Here is a 22579-nt window from a genome sequence, read left to right as displayed (position 1 = left end):
CTCAAATCCACTAACATTTGGACAGCAGAGGTAACAAGCTGTCTGTTTTTAAATTGGGACAAATCGCATGCATCATTTACCAGAAGGTTAAATACAACTTTCTTTTATAGCAGTGAACAGAAGCCCTTCAATAGAAATTTCTATTCTGCTTTTCTGAAACACCTTCATATTAGTTTTCACTTCTCAAAGAAAAAAAAAATTACTAATTTTGAAGATTAAACAAATACATATTTGGAAATGGCATTCTTTTAAATTGTGTTACATAGTACTCTGTAACTCAGTAGACTTCTTCCTCATCTTATGAAGCCTATTTGCCTGGGTAACGATACACAATAGATATGTGATACAAGCAGCTCCTCTTAGGTAGAGTATCTCACACAAATGCAGTAAAGAGAAAGCTTCCAGCTAACTGGTATGACTCAACAGGACTTCCAACATTACACAACAAAAAAGTACACTCTTTTCAAAAGAGCATTGTCTCACTCGTTCTTAAAAGGAGACGAGTGAAAACCAGCCCTGCATGGTTTGCTGAGCATGCACTTCTGACCCGCATGGCACAGCCAGGATGTGGTGCGGGAGGTGTGAAGGATACTGCCACTTCCTCTGCACAGAGAGGCTGAATTCCCAAACATTGCAGATCGGTTAAATTTGATGACCCTCTTTTATGAGGCACTGTAAGGAAATGTAAAAGTGACACTTACTAGTTCACTGAAGGAGACAAGGTCGCTGAACACATCAGAGCTAAAACGGTTGTGATTTCAGCTGTAGTTTTGCCCTCCAGTTTAATGAGCTCTCAGAGTAAAACCTGTATCAGAGAATAAAAAACCCCAACACGCACTACCACAGCAGCAAACTAAAGCATCCTCAATGGATGCCATGGGATTATTACAGTTTTTCATAGGAAATTATCAACAAAAAATCAGTCCGTCTATGGTCAGCAGATTTTTAAGATATTTAAAACTCTTTTAATTGAAAAAGTGGCTGATGCTAATATCTGTCTGCATATTATGTGCATATACATGCATAAGATGCCATGTACCCTATTAGGAAAATAAACTACCGGTGCAAAAGACACATTTGTCTTGTGTCATTTCATTCTGCATTCAATTTTTCAGTACAAACCACTTGAAAGCTGAATTATCTCCCTGTATTTTTATAATTTACTACTTGAGAAAATACAACTTTTAAATCAGACTGAGTATTTAGTATTTTGTAAAAAAGTTTGTAAGTAAAGAATGGGGTCTATAAAATTTAGTTACGATCTGTCAGGTGGCGCAAATTCATTTTAGAACAATTCAGGCTGGTGATTTCTTTTTTTATCGTCCCAGCTGCTAGAAAAGCATTTTGAGTTAAAGACATCATAGCTGCCACTTTCTTCGCAGCAGTCTCCCTTACAAGGAAATTTTCTGCGTGGCTTTCTCAGTAAACCAATACCACTCCTCACCACCGAGCGGCGCCAGCTCCCTTTCGTACAGTCACACACTGCACAGCCCCGTGAGTTGTCCTTCAAACAACATCCTCAGCACACACAGGTCTTCGCGTACGTCAACAGAATGAAAGCACCCTTTAAAAATGTACCTTTGATCACATAAATAGTGTCACGATGGCATGCAGAGCAGCCTTATGAATATACAAGAAAACCTCAGCCTTTTATCCAAAAACTTTTTTTTAAAATTATAGCATATAGAAATTCTGACACTGCACAAATTAAAAAAAAAAAGAAAAAGGAACGGCTCACACACACTGTAATAGCAACATTAATTATCCAAAAACCAAAGGAGCTATATGCAGTTGAAAAAACCCGCAAAAACATCTAATCCATACCAAAATAAAATTCCATCAAGTAAAACAGAAACTCCTAAGTGTTCTCTCGTCAAAGGTGCACTTTAATTTTTACGAATAACAGTGAGAAGACATTACGGCAAGTAAGGAAAGAGTATTTGTCTTTATATCTTAAATCTTCTTTGAACTTACAGTTCAGATGATGAGTCTGTTTGACCAGATGAGTGAATACTGAATGTCAATGACTGAAAAATGAGAGCGCAAGCAAAACTATTTCTCTCCTAACAACAATAAATTTGATTCAATTATAAAGATTATTTGGTTTTAAACCACTATCCAAGGTGGACTAATTTAACAAATATTTTAATTTAAATTTCTGTAACACCATTTTTGTAAAACAAATCTTCATTTGGTTGGGTTAGCATTAATATGTTGATTAGCTAAAAATATGTAACTGTCATTTAATAACCAGGATTATAAGTACATCTACCTGTACTTAGTAATTACAGGGATAAAAACATTTATTCAAGACTCTCCTTCTTCCAAGAGAAAATGTCATAGGATCATAGAATCACAGAATGGTTTGTGTTAGAAGGGACTTTAAAGATCTAGTTCCACCCTCCTGCCTCCCTTGCTGTGGGAGGGACACCTTCCACTACAGCAGGTTGCTCAAAGCCCCATCCAACCTGGCCTTGAACACTTCAAGGCATGTGGCATCCACACTTCTCTGGGCAGCCTGTTTCAGTGCTTCACTGCCCTTACAGTAAAGAATTTCTTCCTAATGCCTAATCTAAACCTGTCCTCTTTTAGTTTGAAGCCATTCCCCATTGTCCTATCACTACAGGCTTTTATTAAAAGTCCTCCTTCTCCAGCTTTCTCATAGCCCCCTTTAGGTACTGGAAGGCTGCTCTAAGGTCTTCCTGGAGCCCTTTCTTCTCCACGCTGAACAACTCTAGCACTCTCAGCCTGTCTTCACAGGAGAGGTGCTCAGCCTCTGAATACCTTCCAAAGATAACTTTTTCAATGAAAAATATTACATGGAATCTGTGTGACCTGAATTGTGATTTTCATTCTAGTGCAGTTTAAAAATGCACAAACAAAGCATTTTATTTTTTTTTTTAATTAGCTAAATATATTTACATTTTATGTGCAGCACAAGGATTTGCACCTTTAGGCATCCTAAAGCTATTTTTCAATTCATGAACAAAAGAAGTATTAATTCTAGCAAAACATACTACTTCAAAATCTGCTTCAATTATTTCTTTTTAATTGTCTCTCAAGTGTCCAGAATACGAAGATGTCTCTTCCACCTTTCTTAAGTGACTGAAAAATATTTATTAAACTTTACATATTTGTCAATCCACATTCCCCAGCCATGCATTCAAAAGACAAAAATACTCATCCTACAGCCCTGCAGCTGGACTTGCAAAAACCATGCAAAATCTTTTCTGCAGGGCAAAAAGTACTTACCTTTGAAAAAAAAAAAAACCCACATAAATACTTTCTCCTGGTCTGTTAGAGCAACCTTACAACAGCACCAGGGCTGGCAGCAGCCCCGCAGTTCTGCGTGGAGCCACCCTAGACACGCAGCCCAGGGCTGGCCGTGCCGGTGCACCTGGCTCACGGGGTGGGCACGCCAATGGCGTCAGCTCGGCTGGCTGGGAGGGGGTCATAGGCGAACAACGCAGACACCAAGTTCATTCTCCTCTTCCCTCAGCCTTTTGCTAGTTTCAAGGCTTTGTAGTTCAGCTCCCAGCTCGATCAATATTCTAAGATAAATGTTGATGTTTTCTTCGCATAATCTGTCCTTAAAAGTGATATCTGTTCCACTTCCTTCAGAAGAGGCAGCAGCAGGCACCCGCAGGCAGCCCCCCCGCCACAGCCTCCTGTCAGGAACTTCATTAAGCATAGCCCCAAAATGCAGTTTGTTTCTGTCCTACTTGGACTTGTGCTCCAAAAAAGGAAATCCTGCACTTAAAGCATCAGGGTCCCTCTTTCCCTTCTTGGTCCTGACATTTCACACCACTGTCACAGAGACATCAGAAATTCCTCAGCAACTCAGCCATGCCCCCACAGCATCCTCTATCCCCAGCACAGGACCATTCTCCCACAGTTCACTTAGGCACATCTCTGTGCCAGCATGCGAGCCCTCAGAACCCCAATCAAGATAAAACAATAAAGGACATCGAGCTCTATGTCCACTTTAAGGATTTTTGAAACAATAACTACTGGTTAGAATTCTAACATTTGCTTAATATGTTATTTTTAGAGCACTGGTATATATGTACAGAAAGATTGACAATCTCTTGACAATCTAGAGATTGACAATCTCTAGATAATTGACAATTATCTAGACATTTGGAATTCTATGTAGTTGCTGGGCAAAACAAATAAGAAAATTAATAAACCATAAGCTATGATCAGTTAAGCAAATTCACAAATTTTCCTATTTGTAACCCAATACAAAGAAAACAAAACATGCACACCAGATTATCAGGTTGGAAATAGGCTGAGTGCCCAGATGACCTTCCATGGCAGTATAGCTGAGGGACTTTTTAAAAAAACAGCAGAGGCAATCATCTGAAGAAGTTGCAGTGACTAATTTCAAACCATTGAAATCTGATGCACAGACCTTGCTCTGCACACAAATTGTAAATGCAGTTGTCAAAGCTGCATTTTTTTAAGAGAGATCTTTGTGGAAGTCTATCAAGCTTTCAGTCTCACTCTTAGGAACTCACTTCAGGTGATTAGCTGGATAGATAGGAGACTATCAGAAATTAGGCACAGTAATGCTGAACCACTGTATTCCTGGATGATGGAGCTATCCTGTGGGCCTGCAACCTTTCCCTGAGGTTGCTCTTCCTCTTCTGACAGATTAGGAAATTTATCCTACAGTGTCTGGGAAATAAGATGGGGCAATCATCCAGAAAAGAGCATGCATCTTGGAGGATTTTTGAAAGGCTTTTGCCTTTTACAAAAACTCAGGAGTAAGATAGCAACGTCCATTTTTAAAAAGGGAGGAAAAAATGACTGATGAATTACATGGCCGTAAGCCCATCTTCAACACCCAGAAAGCTTTTAAAACAAATTACTAAATAATCCATAAACAGGCAATGAAAATTAAAAAGCAAAAAGCCACCATGATGAACTTGCCAAAATCTACCCATCAACCAATGTAATTTCCTTCTTTTGTTCTATTCTACTGGCAGGATGAAGGCAGTAAATCAAAGACATCTCAAATATAAAGTATTTTTTGACAGACCAAACTGGAAAAGCACCTTCATTTTGGATCAAGGTGCAATATCACAGGTGCAGAGCTGCTTGAATAAACACACTCGTTCAGCGCTTCTCCTGCTGACCAGGGCCAAACTCCAGCAAGTAGTTCTGCTAAATCTGCAGAGACACGAACCTGCAAAGAGTGTCAAACACCCTGAAACAACCTGAGCAGATGGTCTTAATAAACTGGAGAAATGGTGAAAAATCATCGAAATGAAATTAAATACAGCCAAGTACAAAGAATCATGCTTGGACTTTAAAAGAAATCTTCAAATGCACAAAACAACCAAAAGGAAGACTACTAGAACAGCAGCAGTATTGCAGAAAAGGATGTCAAGGTTACTGTGATGATAAATTGAGGCAACAGTGTGAAACTATTTAAAAAAAAGGCAAATAACAATCTGGAGTTTATTAAATAGAGAAACATAATACATAGTATCAGGGGTTGGTGAGGAAGTCTGCTCTCCTCAGTAGCAGTGAGGTATCAGCTGGAATACCCTTCTGGTTTGGGGCATAGAACAGAGACAACTGAGGAAAGCCCAGAGAAGTAAAAAAAACCCGAGTGGTTCAGAAAACCAAATCTCTGTAAAAAAATTTTTAAGAACTTGGCTTGTTTAGTCTACAGGAATGATTGTGGAGATGGGATAATGCTCTGAAAATCTGCATCTCATCTTAAATAGCATTACATCACTCAGCTATTACACGGTCTTTATTACTGCCAAAGTTATTACTTGACTGTCATTAGAGAAAAATGTGTACCGGTCTGTCATACATATGTAACAGAGCAACAAAAAGGGTTTGTTTCCCCCAGACAGCTACTGTATTTCACATTTTAAAAGACTTCATGGGCAGAGTCTAGAGTTTTGCAAAGTATCTGTTGTAATCCTTCCCAGCACGGTTCAACAACTGCTAAAATAAATTGGTACAATCCAGCACCTCTCTTAAGTTCAGAGGCAAGTAGCAAAGCTGCCTTGTGTTTTTGGACGAGGGGTGCCAGGTAGCAGTTTAGAAACCAGCAGTAGCTGGGGGGTCCCTTTCCAAGTGAGCTGCCAATTTGCTACACAAGTCAGTGAAGTCCCTTAGTTGAGCTTGCTTTTAGGAAAAAGCAGAAGTACATACAACAAGTATGTACACAGACAATCTGGTTTCTCTTATGAAAAGAGGTGTTAAGAGGTGTGCTGTTAGCACAGAGTATTTTTCCAATGATGAAGCACTGATTTTAATCCTGCAAAAATAGGAAAAAATGAGGATGCAGTCTAAAAGTACAGTTCCCACAGTTCCCACTTGGGCTTTGACCAACAAGGCTGATTTTATTTTTCTGCAGCCATTCAAAAGCTACAGAAAACCCAAGTCACTTTATTTGTGGAGTTTCTGAATTTGCATCTCAGGGCTGTATCTTCACACAAGTGGCTGATCCACCTTTTCTTTTCCACCTGTCCCTGAGCTGACAGCCTAAGCATCTGCTCCTGTTTTAACTCCCTTTTCTTTATTACATTTTTGTTATGGCTACTGACAGTGCTATTGCTGTGCAGGAGTGGAAGCCTAACCAATTCTGACCTTCAAGCCTTGGTTTCAGCATCGTGCAGACTGGGTCAGTGCCCTGCTGAACCATTCATTAGTACAAATTTGACTTGAATTTGTAGGTGTAGGCTGTGTAGGCTGTGACTGCTCATCATCAGGACACATAAGGAGGGATCTGCATTGGTTTCATGTTTAATATCAACCTTCCTCCCAGCAGCAGAATGGTGACAATCTGACCCAGGTGGCAAAGCCTGCTTGTACGAAGTTAACTGTTTTTCTCAGCCAGTTGAGCAACTTTACATCAAACTAATGCTTGCTCGTGAACCAGCTGCAGCAGCCCCAAGACCAAAGTCACTGTACTGCATGAACCAAAAGAGACATCCATGTGGCTCTCACCCCACCCAACCCACCACACAGGTCCTCCAAGTGGTTAAAATCACCTCTACTCTCCGTGTGTGCCGCTGGAGTACAGCCTCGCCCGCGGATATCCCTGAGAACCATGCACTGCACCGGGGAACGGAGAGGAACAAGAACAGGCCAGTCCCCAAGCCCTCAGACAGACCAACCCCTTTCTGGGCTGTTTTCTTTCGGCAACAACTGGCACAGATCACTTCCCCAGGAAGCTGCTAAGGTTCCGTGTGTTGAATTATTTTTTTCCATTTTCATTGTGTGGTGGGAGTGAAAGTGGTGGCATTTGGCAGCTACTTTCCATCAGCACTATTGTTATTCCCTGGCAGTAGAGATTTGTTTTCCATCAGGTGTAATGCAAAGGCGTTCCTGTATTCTTCCCAAAGGGAAGAATACAGACTTAAAGAGACCCATGGGGAAATACTTTTAAATGCCATACACAACATTCCTCTTAAGATTTCTTGGATGTGGTAACACTTCTCAACAAAACAATGTGTTAGCACACTACATACATTTTGCTAAGCTGCTGCTCACATTTCAAAGAAATCATTATTCCTGATGTTCAGATGCTACTGAAAAGAAAGAGTGAACTGGGGAGCTCTCCAGAAGTCCCATCCTTAGACTTTGTGCAACACTCAAAAACTGAATCATGTTTAAATCCCAAATTTTCTAGAAATAAAGAAGTGCTTATGCTATTAAATACTTTACAAAACAACGAAAAACTATAACTTAAGTCTGTGAGGCCAGCAAAACTGTGTTAGCACCTTATTAGTTTAAGCATTGTTCTTGCCTGTTTGGGGCTAGTATCGCTCAATTCCTCAGGTTTTAAAGTCCTTACTGCAAAAAGCCTCTTTATTCCCAGTTCCAGTTGCTAGATTGTGTGGTTTTCACGTAATGCTGTTGGAATTGAGCTTGCTAAATGAGGACCAGAAGGCTGGAGCTAAGCAGATAAATTCTAATTTCCAATTACCTCACCATAAATGGGGTTCCCAAAGAATTCTTCTACCCTATGTTCAGACAAAATACACGGATCACCATGTTCACAGATTAAGGACACAAAAACCCCTTTTAAAACCCAGAATTACATTCTCATCTTCTAGTAGGAATTAATGATGCAGTATGCGCTCCCTTCCTTTTCTTAAGTGGTTGGTTGAAAATTACTTTAAAAACACTGCTAGTTGGTTACACGTTCACAAATTTCCACAGAAGATGATTTAAATCTCTAGTTTTGTGCTTTTTTTTTTTAAACTAGTACACAGTAATAGTTTACTGGGAACCAAAGATCCTTCTGAGGCAAATGAAGCATTTGAAAAGGTAATAATAAGTCCTACCAAAGCAACATGAGTAAGGGAAGGGAAAGTTAACTTGTAGCCACTTCTTACTCAATGAGGCACTAAAAAAAAAAAGCCTCAAAAGCTCTCAAGTTTTTTGTTGTTGTGTTTTAAAGACCTCTGCCTTGTGTAGGGAAAGTAACCTTGAAATAACTCCATGTATGGACACGATTATTCCAGAGCAAGAAACACCCTACTTCCGTCTAGCCTTGGAGTCTGTTCCAAAATAAGCATTCCAACTTCAGAGTTACTCAGAGAAAGATAAATCCACACCTGACTGTATCCTACAGTAATTCCTAATCACAAATCATAAATAGACCAGGAATTTGAGGGTCCATTTTTCTGGGTGTCTTTTGGCTAAAGGAACCCTTAAACTAGAGCTAGACCAAGCTATAATTAGGCTGACATTTATCCCACTTTCCCATCAGCTAAAGCCTCCACAGCTTAAGTTTGTGCATAGCCTGGGTGCTGCTGAAACTGCAGCTTTTAATGAAAAAGCGAAATAATAGAAAATGGAAAAGAAGGTCATATTCCCTACCTATGACTAATATAGTGCTGCATGTAGCTTAAGAGTTGCTCTGTAATGAGGACACACACATTTGAATTATGCAGCTCAACAAAGCTGTCTCAAAATTGGATGGCTTTCCTGCATTGCTGGCTTGTAGCAATGCCAGTCAGACGCAGACAGGCAGACTTCTTAACCTTCCATCTGAGAAGATTAAATCCTTAGCAGTGTTCTCTGCTCTCCCCCTTCTTCCTCTTATTCCCCCATCTTTTAAAATAAACAACAAAAGAACCATTAACAATCCATCTAAAAGGGAAATTCCATTTTCTAGCATTTCCAATACAATAAGTAGGCTGGACATCCAATGATACAGAAACAAGTATCATCTTACAAAGCTGACAAAACATGAGTAGTAGGTAAACAAGATCCTCCCATACCTTCATAAATAACACGGCAAAGGACCAAATAAATATCTTCCTCTTGCCCAAGTTGCCCTTATCGAACAGCTGTAAGGAATTCTTATGGTATGTGAAAACAAAAAATAAGGAATTCTTATGGTATGTACAAACATAAAAATCTGAATTACCCAAACCCCTGCGAGAGTGTGTAACTGCCACCACTTTGAAAAATTAGCAAGGTCATTCAGTCAAAAGATTTTAATTTTGTCTAGGATCAACTACTTTATATGGCTTTGCTACCAAATACAGAAACATTACTCCATCTACAAAGGCATTATTTTTAAAGATCATGCTTTTGGGAGACAAATAGAATTCTTCTTTCCTCCTAAAAAATCTTTCCAAATGTGTGTTATAAAGATCCAAGGAACATCAGACAAGAAAAGGACCAACCAACCACATTCTAGACTTAACTATATACGACTTAACTGCACTAATTTTAGTGGTTTTGGGAAATCCGTGCAGAACTTTATTAGAAAAAAATCCTTTTTTCATCTCAGAATTCTAGGATTATTTAGTAACGCTGGTTAAGCTACTGACTGTCTTTAATTCCCTAGATAAATTTTAAAAGACAGTTAAGAAATACTGTTCTAAAATAAGCCATGTCTACAGCAAGGCAGGCGACTCTTTTAGAAACTATGAGCAAACGTCTGATTAAGATGACAAGCCACATGGAAACTACTTCCAGAATCAGACTTAAAGGGCACTGTTACCAACCAAATTTGGCAGACAAGGAATCATGACGAACTGCAAAGGCACGCAGCAGTGTAATAAAAAGTAGGGAATCATCAGCACATAAGACAGCAAGCACTTGTGTCAATTCAGTGGGGGCAAGAACATAAGCAGGACAAATTCTAAGTGTTAAATGCTGGATTCAGATAAGTGGCACTGTACCATAGTGGGAGTGGACATGGCTCTTCTGCTTACAGACCACTTGCCATAAACAAGTCGTATCGGTAAGGCAAAGTATCTGGCTATTGGAGATATCTCTTTCTGACATCTACCTGTCAAGAAAGTGCAGTTTCATAACTTTTAATAGTAACAACAGGAAGCTTAAAAGAAAAAGAGCTAAAAGTGTGATACATATAAGGTTCTATACTTACTTAGAAGCTGTGTTTAAGGTCAGAACTCTTGCAGAGATCACCTTACAGCGTTTATTGCTAGATAACAGTAGACATCTGGCCTTATCTGTAGATAACCACTGATAGATTTGGTATTTTTAATACATGGTTATCCCTGTTTAAGATCACTGCACCTTCAGAGTAGTCTTTATGCTAAGAGGGTGATGACTGAAATTTTGGCTCAAGCAGGAAAGCCAGCATTTATAGATAATTTGTCAAATATTACAGGAAGCTTAATTAAGTCTCATTTCTATTTCCAGGAATATTAAGATGCACTAAGTACAGCTACATTAACTTGGGAAGGGGACAGTAAGAAATAAATTATACTTTATCTTATGCATCAACTGTATCTGTCAGTAGCGCAACATCAAACAAACCCAACTAGCCAGCACACTGAGCTTCCTTAGAGAAACGCGACCAAATTCAGAGCTCATACGTGAGGTTTAAGCTCCTTTTTTGTCCCAGCGCAGCACAATCTACCGAACTAGCGACCGCGGCAGAACTGAGCTCGGTCAAGCGCTGCTTCCCCGAAGCAGTTATTCCCATGTGCACCCCGACATCAGACACCCCGCTTCTGAGACCGGCCCCGGCTGGAGCGCAGGACGCCCGGAGCCGCGCCGTGCCCGTGGATCCAGGCACTGCGGCGGCCGCAGCGGCGGCACGGCCGGGATGCGGCTGGGATGGGGCCGGGATGCGGGGACGGCGATCGCTGTCAGGGACTCGCTCCGTGACACAGGAACCGACCCAAGAGAGCCCCGACCCCAGCGCAGCTCTCCGCCGCCAGCGGGGCCCGGGGGCTCCCCCCACAGCTCGCACCCGCTCCCCGCCCGCCCCTCCGCAGCCCCGGCAGGTGCGGCCCGGCCTGGCCCGGCCCCTCGCGCTGCCGGGGCCGTTCCTCCCCTCGCCCCCACCGCAGCCCCCGGCCCGGCCTCCCCGCGACGCGGCAGCGGGTCCCGGGGGCAGGCGGGGGGCCGGGGGCAGCTCCTACCTGCGGCTCCTACCTGCTGCTCCTGCGGCGGCCGCCAGCGCCAGGCAGAGCGCGGGGAGCAGCGGCGGCGGCGCAGCGCGCATGGGGAGCGGCCCGAGGGAGCGAGCGAGCGGCCCCGGCCCCCCCGCGGGAGCGCAGTGACGGGCCCGCCGCCCGGCGAGCATGACGGGAAATTCCTGGGCACCGGCGGCCAACGCCAAATATGAACATGGAGCCGGGAGTCTCTCGCCGCCCGCCCGGCGGGGCCCGGCAGCGCGGGGAGGCCGCCGGGACCCCATCCCGTCCCGCCGCTGCGGCACGGCCGGAGCGCGCCGCCCTTCGGGCTAAAGGTGCGCTTCGGGCGGGCCGAGGGAGCGGCCCCTCGCCCTTTTAAAGTGACGTTCCCGCAGTTCTGAAGCACAGCCCCGGCCAGGGTGTTCTGGCCGAGGGGAGGTAGCCCCGTCGCGACCCTCAGCGGGCTGCGCAGCGCCGGCGGGAGCGGGGACAGCATCGCGGCGGCTCCGGCTCCCACCCGAAGTCAGCTCGTGGCTTTAGCACCAGCCGCGAAACTACGACAGCACTTAGTGCCCACCGTGCCTGACTTCAAAGAAGGGGAGAACCGAACGGCATCGAAATTCTAACTCCTCCGCTCGCCTTCCACAGGGAACATGTACGAGCAGGCGGGGCAAATGCATGTAAATAACAGACTTACACACCCGTCTTTGCTCCTCCTGCCCCACAACCCTTCAAATCGTCACTATAACAATTTTAAACCAACATAATATAATGACAGGGGGGAAAAAAAGCCTATCAAAATGCCTTTGAAGACTTTTTATAGCTCAAAATATAAGAAATAAGCTGAAAGCACAAGGCTAAGACTCTTCACCCCTGTCCTTTAACAGGTCAGACAATGTGGCATCTCTGCAATTTAGAAATCAAGGTTATGCCTCTGCACTCTCTGTGCACAAAATTAGGGCAAAAGTCAAGCTGACAGACAGTCAAGTGAAGCTCAGCTGTGTATGTCAGCTCATGGCAGCACCTGTTCAAATCCTAACAAATATTAAAAATTAGGTGGCTGTGACAAATTAATCTTCCCATCACCGCCCAGATGAAAGAAGTATTTGACTCAGAGACATCCAAATATCTAGAAGGTGAGACACATATAAAACCCCCTAATAAACCTTTAATTTGAGTCTGGTTTGGTTTTTTGTTTTTACAGGATAAGGTGACAAATTACAACAAAATCTGATTTTTCTCAAATGTTCAGGTATTATACACGTTCCCCTCTGTCTTGCAGGAAGGGATATTGGTCAACTTAACAATTTAAGGTAAAATAAGCTGCATAATAGTACATATTACAATAATAAAATGTACAGTGTTTACAAGAAATATATTTTAGAAGCAAGATTGATGCATTTGCATCGAGGCAACCTTTTAAAATGCCACAACTATTTTTACATTCAGTCTTGCAACAGGTCACAAGATGGGGTCACTAAGGTTAACAAATCACTATGATGCACATCAAATACAACAAAATTAGTTTATATACATATATATAATACATATACATGTATATTATACATATACATATATGTATATAGTAAAACTCATCAAAATCTACCAGACCTGGCACAATCTACTTACCCATCAAAAATATGTACTTGTCCTTGGCAAGTAGAATTCTGCATGGCTGATTATATATTATATATACTCATTCATTAGCATCTGAGACATAAAACTGACGATTTAAAATTTTTCGGTTAGCAAACTCTCCAATAATAAACATGGTGCCCACAAAAGCACAAAGGTAAGGCACAATAGGATTTCCTGTTGCAGAATAGTGTGCATCATGTTTACTTAACCATAAAAAAACGTGCATTATTTGTGCAAGTTCATGCTGCAAATCCATCATATCTACAAAGTAAAGTGAGTTTCAGTAAAATTTGTGGGACCGATGTGCTCCCAGTCTCACCTCCTACAGGATGTTCAGCTGGATAACTAGATAAAATTGTAGGAGTGGGGATTAGTAAAGCCAATAATCTTAGATTTGCAACTAAGCTTCTCAGCAACAATTTTGTACTTCTAGGTAAACGTTAGTCAATCTACAAGCTTGGAACCACAAGATTTACTGTCAGCTGTACTAGTTTGCATCAGCTGAAATTGTTGCAAGAAACTATGTACCTTTTAAAATTTTAACAGGTAACTGGTTTACTAAAAGAAGTTATAATGTACTGGGAATGTCACTTAATCCCAATGGTATTTTGTCACAGCCCTGACAATTGTAACAATAAATACAGCTTTTCACAAAATATTTTTCCAGTATCTGCCAATTGCTTCTTTATTGCTCATAAATTTGAATTCATTACAATTGGTATCAGACCTTTCACACAAAATCAGTCAGGCATTTTAATAAAAAACCTATAAAAGATATTTTACCTGTATCCAACACTTTTAGGTATTTGGCCTCTTGTCATGGTACAGCCAAAATAATATAAAACATTAGGTTTTGAATAAAATAGGAAGCTTATTCGCTGCTTCGATGCAGACATCCTCACAGAACACAACCATTTTTGCCACCACCAGCATTTACATTTATATACAAAACCCCGTACATCCACATTCAGTTTGTTTTCCCTCACAATTATATGCAACCACTTATGCCAAATTCACTTTCCCCATACCCCAGCTGCAGAAGAAGATTCTTATACAGCAACAAAAAACTAATGTGGACTGATTTTTTTTTTTTTTAACTTATTCACCATCAGGAACTGGAGGTTGTTACAAAATACCCACAAGATTATTTCACAGGAGACTATGGGAATATAGGAAGTCTTCTTTTCTCCATGCTTTTGTATTATCAAAAACACTTCTTGGTGCAAAAATACAGTCACCACATCTGCAAATGTATAATGAATTCGGTAGTCCTCATGCAAAACTTAAATGCATTGGTTTACTATAGCCCCGGAAAACTCTGTGAAGCAACTTTTTCTCTTTTTCTCTTTTGTCAGCTCAGTATTACTGCCTCATTGCTAAGTCCCTTTGGAAACATGATTTCTGGAACGTTCAAACTTTTATTTAATTCACTGAAGTATTACATACAAAAAGCACTAAAAAAGGAAGACGGCAGCCAAACAGGAAAATTCCTGTTGCGAGTAACAGTCCTAGCAGTTGTAGAAAGTCTTCTCAGGAACTTCCCTGAGAATTAGTTGTGCCTGTCCGAAGACGCAGATGTGACATAGAGTTCATGTGTTTGTTTGATGGCTTCAGTGGAGTGTTACAAGTAAGAGCCTGGGGAAAACGATGATGATACCGATCTAGTCGCAGGTATTTTACTGTTACCAGCTTTCCTATGAAGCAAAGAAATAGGAAAAGAGAAACCTTCTAGTTCACTACTGTTGTATTTTGCTTTGGAATGTAAAACACAAACGTGTCATTACATCAAAATTAGTTTACCAGGTTTTTTGTTACTGCCCAATACTTTGAATACAAATAATTTAAAAAATTTCACCATTTAAAAAAACTCCAACTTCACCCATCTTCTGTCATTTCTACCCACGTTTTGTTATAAACTCGCATTCCTTACCATCAAACCAAGAGCCATGTAATGCTTTGAAAGCCTTTCCAGCATACTCCGGAGAGAGACACTTGACATATACACAGCCCTAAAGTAAGAGAGAGAGGGGTTTAGGTTTTTTACAAGTCCAACAGAAAAGGATGAACAAAGTATTAATATGTTACTGGAAAGACAGTCACCTCACGTGAATTTTTGTCAACAGCAACATGAACAATTCCATCATTATCACTGCATTTCTCCAAGATTGCTTCTTGAATTGCTAGATGCCAGTGATCACCTATTTCCCTAGGCAAACAAGGAAAGATTTAATTAGGTACATAATTTTTTTAACATTCACAACAGTCTCATCCTTGCCCACTGAGTCTGGTTTCTGTGCAACTTGACATAATTTTCTGGTATATGCCTCTGGGGCAGATTCAGGACTTTTACTACTGAATGTACAATAAGTTGTGTATTTAGAAAATTGAGCCCTAGGAATCAAAAAGAATAATCTGTATGTGGGGAGCAAGGCGTTGTCCTAAAATGGGCTTATGCAAGTGATGTTTGGACTGATATTTAAAAAAAACACATTTCTGTCCAGTACAGTAAATGGTCTAGAACACACACCAAGATTTAAGTCTGCTGCTGTGATCTGAGGGTTCACAATGTACAAGTGAACAAATTGGACAAGTTGTTCCCTTGGTAAGTGTCCTGACTTTTGGCAGTAGAAAGATGATTATTTACTGTGCTAACATTGATAAATACAAATTAACTGGTATATTCCCCAGATGACTCTCAGGTCAAGAGAAAAGACCTCTATTATGGAGCTGCTTCTACAGCTACTGGCATATTGCCAGAAAGTATTTAGTCATTAATCTTAGTATACAATAACTTAAAGAGCAGCTAAACTAATTTTGTTAAGCATACTTTGCACTCACAGCAAATGTCAAAACAGTATGCCAACCTAACTGCGTACACTGGTACGTTCTCTGTTTCAGGTGCTCAGTGAAAGCATTCATCCCTTTCAGATTGTGGGACAAGAACATAACCCTTCTTCCCATAATGACACAAGCAGTTGAATAATATAGTTTGTCTTGCACTGAGGGTTTTGAATTTTGTTTAAGATAACTCCAAAGGTGTGATAAAAAGTACTTCCTTAAGCTGCAATCCTCTGAAAGACAGCTCATAGAGGAGGAATGGACTAGGGCGTGCAACATGTAATTGGATGAAGTATCTCACTATGACTATAATCCAACAGTCCAGTAATGGAGCTAGGTCAGCTTCCAAAAGAAAAGGTCTACAAAAAGTGAATATATTAGAAGCTGCAATGTTCAAAATAGCTGACTGGACGCAGACAGTAAAGAGAAGTGTCAAAACAGAAGAACTCCTAGTCTATAAATGTGGGGTCTTTTTAATGCACTTGCTGGGCTTAGATTGGGTGAGCACTGAAAAACACTGAAGCTTACAGCAAAGATATAGGGTGTAAAGAGAGATTGTTCTGACAAAAATAACATCTCAGTTACTAGTTCCATTGACAGCAGACATTTTGAACAGCTAATTCTGAAACAGGAAAATAACCAATACAGCACACCAAATATTACAGTGAAGCTTCAGGAATGGACTTATTTCAGTACTATTCAGACTAACCAATATAGCTCATGAAGTCTTCTTTGAAGCAAGGACAGTAAGGATGTCACTCAAAATTCTCTGCTAATCTCATGTTTTATTTAAGCCCCCTACAGGAAGATCAATTTGCCTCAAGAACAATGCCTAAAAATTTCAGTCTTGCTCACTCTATTGCAACCTGAAAATTATCACAGAAGCTACAGTTCATGTCTTTGACCAGTCATTAAGTCTTAAAGCCACTGAGAAAAATGTTTTAGAGTACTTGTCTGTGCTAGGAATAACACTGTCCTAAGCTAAATTAGCTAAGCGCTTTTAAATTAATAAGGCAAGGAACTAAATTAATTAAGTGTGGCTAGAAACAAGGCTGAAGAAATATATCCAAACTTTGCAATCACTTGTGTCCGTACTGTGATGTCCTCTCCTACTTCCTGTTATTCCCTGTTTTAATCAATAGCTTTTATTTTCCACTCAATTTCTCACATTCTTCAGTCCCAAGTAGCATGTCACGCATACCCTGTAAGACAGTATAGCATCTTCATTTTTCCATTGTATAATCGCATCAGGGAATAAATTACTCCAGAGAAGTTACTGGAGTCCTGTATCTCTTTACAATGGACAAACCAGACTTCAAAGATTTGACAGGATGAGGGGGCATAACCTATGTGTTAGTCCCCAACTCCTTGCATGATCTAGTCCACAGCCAAAGGGGATGTAACAGAATAGCGCAGTGGATGAGACTCTAAAAGACTACCAAAAAATTCCTTAATTCTTGGCACATGAAACAAGGCTTGTTACAGTACATACTTCAGAATTACACATGAGCATTAGAAGCCAGTACTCAGCACTAACTTGTTCCCACTACAAAAATCCATTTGCTTCAAAATTAGGCAGTTACAGTGCCATAAAGTAGTAAATTCAGCCTTTTAAATGCAAATTTTGCAAGCTCTGTAACAGACTAAATACTCCAGAATACTTTACAATACTTGAAAAACTTACAGTCTGTTGTTAGGCCACATTAGTTTCCTTTGTCAGCTGATATAATTGAACATTTACAAAATTAATTAATAGAGGAAGACCAGTCATTGCTCCAAGTAGTTTGACTAAATGCAGCGCTCTTCAAGAAGTGAACAAAAAACACAGAGCAAGACAATGAAGGACAGAAGACAGAAAATAAGGATTTTTTAATCTATTCTCATAGGTGTTAAGAGAAAGATCTTTTTTGTTCTACAACCTGTTCATTTCTTTTAAGGTGTTCATGTTTCCTCACTTCTTCCAAACCCCTCTCAGAGGAAAGAAATGGCCTCTTCCAAAAGAATACAGAAATACAGATAGATAACGTTTACTTACATAACTGGATCAAACATATTGCGAATCTTTAGACATGGTGTCAAGCTGTTCGGTGGTGAGTTTCTTCTATCTAGATGAAATGCTACAGAGAAAAATAAAGTTAATACTAATTATTGACAGGCATAATACCACTGAGTTAACAAGTGTCAACTTTATACATTAATACCTTTCTGGTTTTACTCAAAAGAAAGTTTCCTTCACTTATGAAAAAGTTTTAAGCACGTTAAGTTTCCCACAGTATTCTACCACAATGAAGAAAGTGTACCATACTTAATTGAATTTTTTTAGACTTACAACTTCTGTGTTTAAGTCACTCTCTTATGTCCAGGCCACAGTACATGGAAGGGATTCAGGGTATTTTTAAAAATACCATATACTTAAGAGAAGGGATTTGCATTACATCTCCATGAAAAGACAGATATACTTAACACGTCTGGAGCAAATTTTTGGAGCTGCAGGTTAACTATTCAGTTCTAACTGCCTAATGAAATCTCATTTCTTCCACTTTTGGGGCATTTTGCTGCCCATCTGACTAAGAAATAGGGAGCCGTTTAGATGGATGTTGCATTGCACTTGTATTGCAGTGACATGTCAAGAATACTAGACAAGGATGGAGCTTTTGTAACCCTAAATGCTCTACACAAATGATCAGAAGCTTGCAAAAATCTGAAATGAAACACACCAGAGCATAAAATAAGAAGAAAGATGGAAATAAAAAATAACAGAGTAACTCTTTCAAAGCTAAACAGTGTCATGAACTACATTCTGGAGTTTTAATGCAGAGTTTGCAACAGAAGACTGGACCACGAGAAAAGGAGTCAAGGAGCCCCCTTCAGATTCAGATAAGGCAGCTCTGTGCCCTGAGAAGGGCCAACAAAGCAGCAACAGAAATGAAATGGGATGACCTGGTAAAACAACTTTCAAGGCTTGAAGAAAGTTTTACTTTGAAGACTTGAGATAAGTAGATTCAAGAGCTTAAATATAAGATCAAAAATCTCAACAAGGCAAAATCATGTTCCAAACTGATGCTAATGCTTCTTCTTCTCCCTACTTTAGAAAAATTTGACAGATTCAAGATGTTACATTCCCAGGGTTAGAAGTCTCAGTTTTGGGCAGATATCTGTGCTTCTTACTGCTGACCTTTCAAGTATATCTAAAATACATGAACACTGCTGCTCTTCTGTATGTTACCAGAACAAAAACCATGTCACATAGAAGCAATTCAGTCATAGAAGAAATTCAGTCATGTGGAAGACATTGCTTGTGAAAGACAAGCACCAGCCAAGAGAAAATTCACTGCCTGCAGATATGACATAGACAAACTTGCTTCTTATGTAAATTTCTGAGGCAAAAAAACAAAGTACAATTACCAACCAGAAATTAGAAAAAATGGCCTCCAATTCTAATATCGAACATACTCTAAGTTCCCCAAATAACTAAAAATGTTCTTACTAGTATATACTCTCACACACACACAGAGTGCAAGTCACCAACACCTGTAACAACTACCTGTTTTTAAATTGGGAATAGATTTCTAAATATGCTGGTGACACTACATCTATCTCTGAGCTGCCTATAGTTTAAGGACAAGTCCTTTTTCAATAGCACATGGTTTTGTAAAGTTTTTTGCCCCTAATTAAAAATTATACATAGGGTATACAATAAAAACTTTACAGAACTAAGCAACATTGAAAAATAAATGGACTTACCTTACTCATGTAGTTTGGCTCCAGCAGATCAAGGGGGGGGGTGAAATGTCACCAGCATATTGTACACTGGGGCACCACACCATAGTGGAGAAGGTGATCTGGGGTGGCCTAGTCATGGACCTGGACCTGAAAAGGTGCGGGGTTGAGGAAATTATGTGCTGATTGTTTATAGCTAGGTTTATTCAGCACATGGTTTCAATCCAAGGATAAAGAATAGTAGTTATTTTCAGAGACCCCAGGCCCAGAGGATCGACATTTCTGCAAGCTGTTTATATGAACTCCAAAAAATTCATAATGAGATTTATGGCAGCAGCTACACCACTGAGCTATGCAGAAGTAACTAAATGGGTAATTCACCCTTTAGTGTCAATACCTGTATAAACCAAACTTTGCCTGTTCCAGTTTCTAATAAGTTTTATGTCCTTTTGACTGGAAGATCTCATGTGCTCCAGGTGATGACTTCAGCCAGAGCACACCACCAGCAGAAAACTAAACTGCTTCCAACATTAAGTAACATCCTACTGGTAGGGCAAGTGTGCCCAGGGCAGTGCAGCATATGAAAATAAAGATGAGCTCTGTTTTTCCTCAAAAAACATTTCAGACTCATGGTACATTAAAAGTAAGTTTTGCAACTCAGATGAAGCTTTTATGTGTAAGGATTAAAAATGACCATGGAAATCACTGAGGTATAAAATTAATGCTAGAACAGTAGTAAGCATTAAAATGTATACCAGAAATGGGACCAAAAGGGGAGGTTAGAGAAGACACAGGCAAGTTAATGCTGCACCTACACAGCAGAACTCAAAACAGCATAACAGATGTCTCTTGATCTTCATTACACATCTGTAACAATTAATTCTCCTCTCCCCCAAAAGAGAAACTTCTGTGACAAAGCCGTTCGGATTACAGTACTGATTATTTGAAAATTTACACTGGTGTGGAGCATACAAAATAATTCTCCTCACAATCAGGGCATAAGTAGACATAATGCAAGACAACAGTCTAAGCTACATGCTGATTAACTAAGCACTTCACACCTTTTTCTAAATAGGTCTCAAGAGTAAGACTTACAAGATGAGGGTGAAAAGGTAAAGATGAAACAGGAAAGCAAAACCACAACTTCATGCAATAAGTCACTGACAAAAAATTTAGGACTTTCATAAATTCCCCTTGGGTACTGAGCACCTTCAAGAAAAGGAAGCTATTTGTTATTTCATTCATAGTGTACTTTGTTTTACTACATTAAACTGAGTATGACTGTATCATATCAGATTCAAAGAACAGTAGCAGCTAAAACCATGTGCTTTCATCAGCCTCTATCACTGTGACTGGAACATGTCTATGATGGAAGAAGTGGCTCTTGCCCTGACTTCAAAAGGAACATTTAAGTTTTCAATGTCTCTTAAATGACTAATATATTATTGCTAAAGGAATTCCTGAGTATCATCACCAGGGGTTATAAGACAGCCCAAAGGATCTTTAGATGTGGATTTGATGCATCTGATAAGGCTGAAGACTCATATCAAATATAGGTAACCATGTTTCTGAAGAACAGATTTTTCAATGTTAAGCCACAGATTCTAATCAAAGGCAAGAACAAAAAGATAAAATTGTCTGAAAATGTTGAAATGATGCACTTTCACACAACACGAGGTTCTTTAGTAAACATGAAAGATACCAAATCAAAATCTTACCAAGGAGAAGAGTACGGTTGACTTAATACAGTTAAGTTCAGCAATAGAAGACAAGCATGGGACAGATGCAGCATTTTACCAGCATCATGAAACCAAGAGTTTTCTTGCAACAGTTGAAGAGTAGAGTTGGGGGGTTTGTGGGATGTGGTTTTTTGTTTGTTTGATTGTTTTTGTTTGGAGAAAGGATTACGTTCTCACAAGCTAGTGAGGAAGGGTGTCGTTCACAAGAGGTAACAGGTTATCTTCCATGCTGCAGGATGAAATATCACCCTAGATGTGGTACTTCAGAGAAGTCTATCTCATCTCCAGAGCTGTCAAAGAACTTTAGCTGTTGCTCTTAGCTTAGCTACACTGGAGCTCTGCCTACCTATTTTTCTTTAGAGCTCCCATTATCAAGGGCCTGACAGGACAATTGTATCTGTTCTTTCAAAAGCAAACTGAACACAGTAGGAATGTGGGGTTTTCTCCATTGATTTAACTAAATTACACTTGACATGATGAAGGTTGTTTCTCGATTGACTATCCTCTTGTACACTGTTTTCAAAACATTGTATTTGTCCATCCTAACATGGGCTTTTTTTTTTTTTTTACAAATACATCTGCTGTATCCAGTAGATAATATTTCAAAGGAACAGCACCAGAATTTATTTTGATCTATTAAAAAAACCACCCAGACTGTCAAAACACGGGTTGCATCCTGAAGGACTGAACAAAATGTCACAGTGATGCTTAAACATGCTGCTAACGGACAGTAGAGCTTAGATTTCAGGCATGCTCCAGGTCCCATAGTTAAAAGGCATGCTATCATCTACTGACATCCTAGTACACGCAGACAGATCAAGAGGCTTTCTTCTTCAGTTGCACATCCTCAGGTGTTGTGCTCAGCTACAGAGCACTATCAGATCTCAGAAGGTAAAAAACCTGTGACCTTGAAATTTATTCACAGGATTCAAACCCAAGAATTCATTATGATTTTCTATGTACAGAGTCTGTTCAGGGTCTAGCAGTCCTGAACAGTATTTAGATTTATGAACTTCTATATTCACACATCAAAACTGGAGTATGAACTTAGCTGCAGTTGATGTATAATTCCAAAAAAAGGAAGAAAGTGACACATCATGTAGAATTCCTAACATCAGGAAAGAAGCAGCTGTGCAAAAAGTATGAGACTTATGCAATGGAACTATTTCAAACAGTCATTTGAAAACAAGGAGCACAAAATAAAGAGAGCTTTTGCATGTGAAAATTGCCTTTGCTTGCTGACTATCAAGAGCCCAACTGATC

The 22579-nt window shown here is 40.1% G+C and overlaps 2 protein-coding genes across 3 annotated transcripts in view; both read right to left on the bottom strand.

Annotated features, from left to right (window-relative positions):
- Window positions 1-11597, bottom strand: part of MSRB3 (methionine sulfoxide reductase B3) — an 82944-nt gene extending 71347 nt beyond the window's left edge. The window contains 3 exon segments of the mRNA XM_032687863.1: window positions 11401-11472; window positions 11474-11513; window positions 11515-11597. Coding sequence (XP_032543754.1) covers window positions 11401-11472; window positions 11474-11513; window positions 11515-11597 — 195 coding nt within the window.
- A 2080-nt stretch (window positions 11598-13677) lies between these two features.
- The window catches only part of LEMD3 (LEM domain containing 3), a 41545-nt gene continuing 32643 nt past the window's right edge, over window positions 13678-22579 (bottom strand). Inside the window, exons 10-14 of one of the 2 annotated variants that reach the window (XR_004357136.1) lie at window positions 19602-19727; window positions 17893-17974; window positions 15120-15225; window positions 14950-15028; window positions 14418-14713 (exon numbers count right to left, since the gene is read on the bottom strand). Coding sequence is in view for 1 of the 2 variants with exons in the window: in XM_032688252.1 (XP_032544143.1) it covers window positions 14550-14713; window positions 14950-15028; window positions 15120-15225; window positions 17893-17974 (431 nt within the window). In the remaining variant the exon portion in view is untranslated. Of the gene's footprint in view, window positions 14714-14949; window positions 15029-15119; window positions 15226-17892; window positions 17975-19601; window positions 19728-22579 lie in introns of both variants that reach the window. The other variant, XM_032688252.1, reaches the window with a different exon arrangement.

The sequence above is a fragment of the Chiroxiphia lanceolata genome, chromosome 5 (genome assembly GCF_009829145.1).
Source record: "Chiroxiphia lanceolata isolate bChiLan1 chromosome 5, bChiLan1.pri, whole genome shotgun sequence".
Classification (NCBI taxonomy): Eukaryota; Metazoa; Chordata; class Aves; order Passeriformes; family Pipridae; genus Chiroxiphia; species Chiroxiphia lanceolata.
This window is presented reverse-complemented; position numbering and strand designations above follow the sequence as displayed.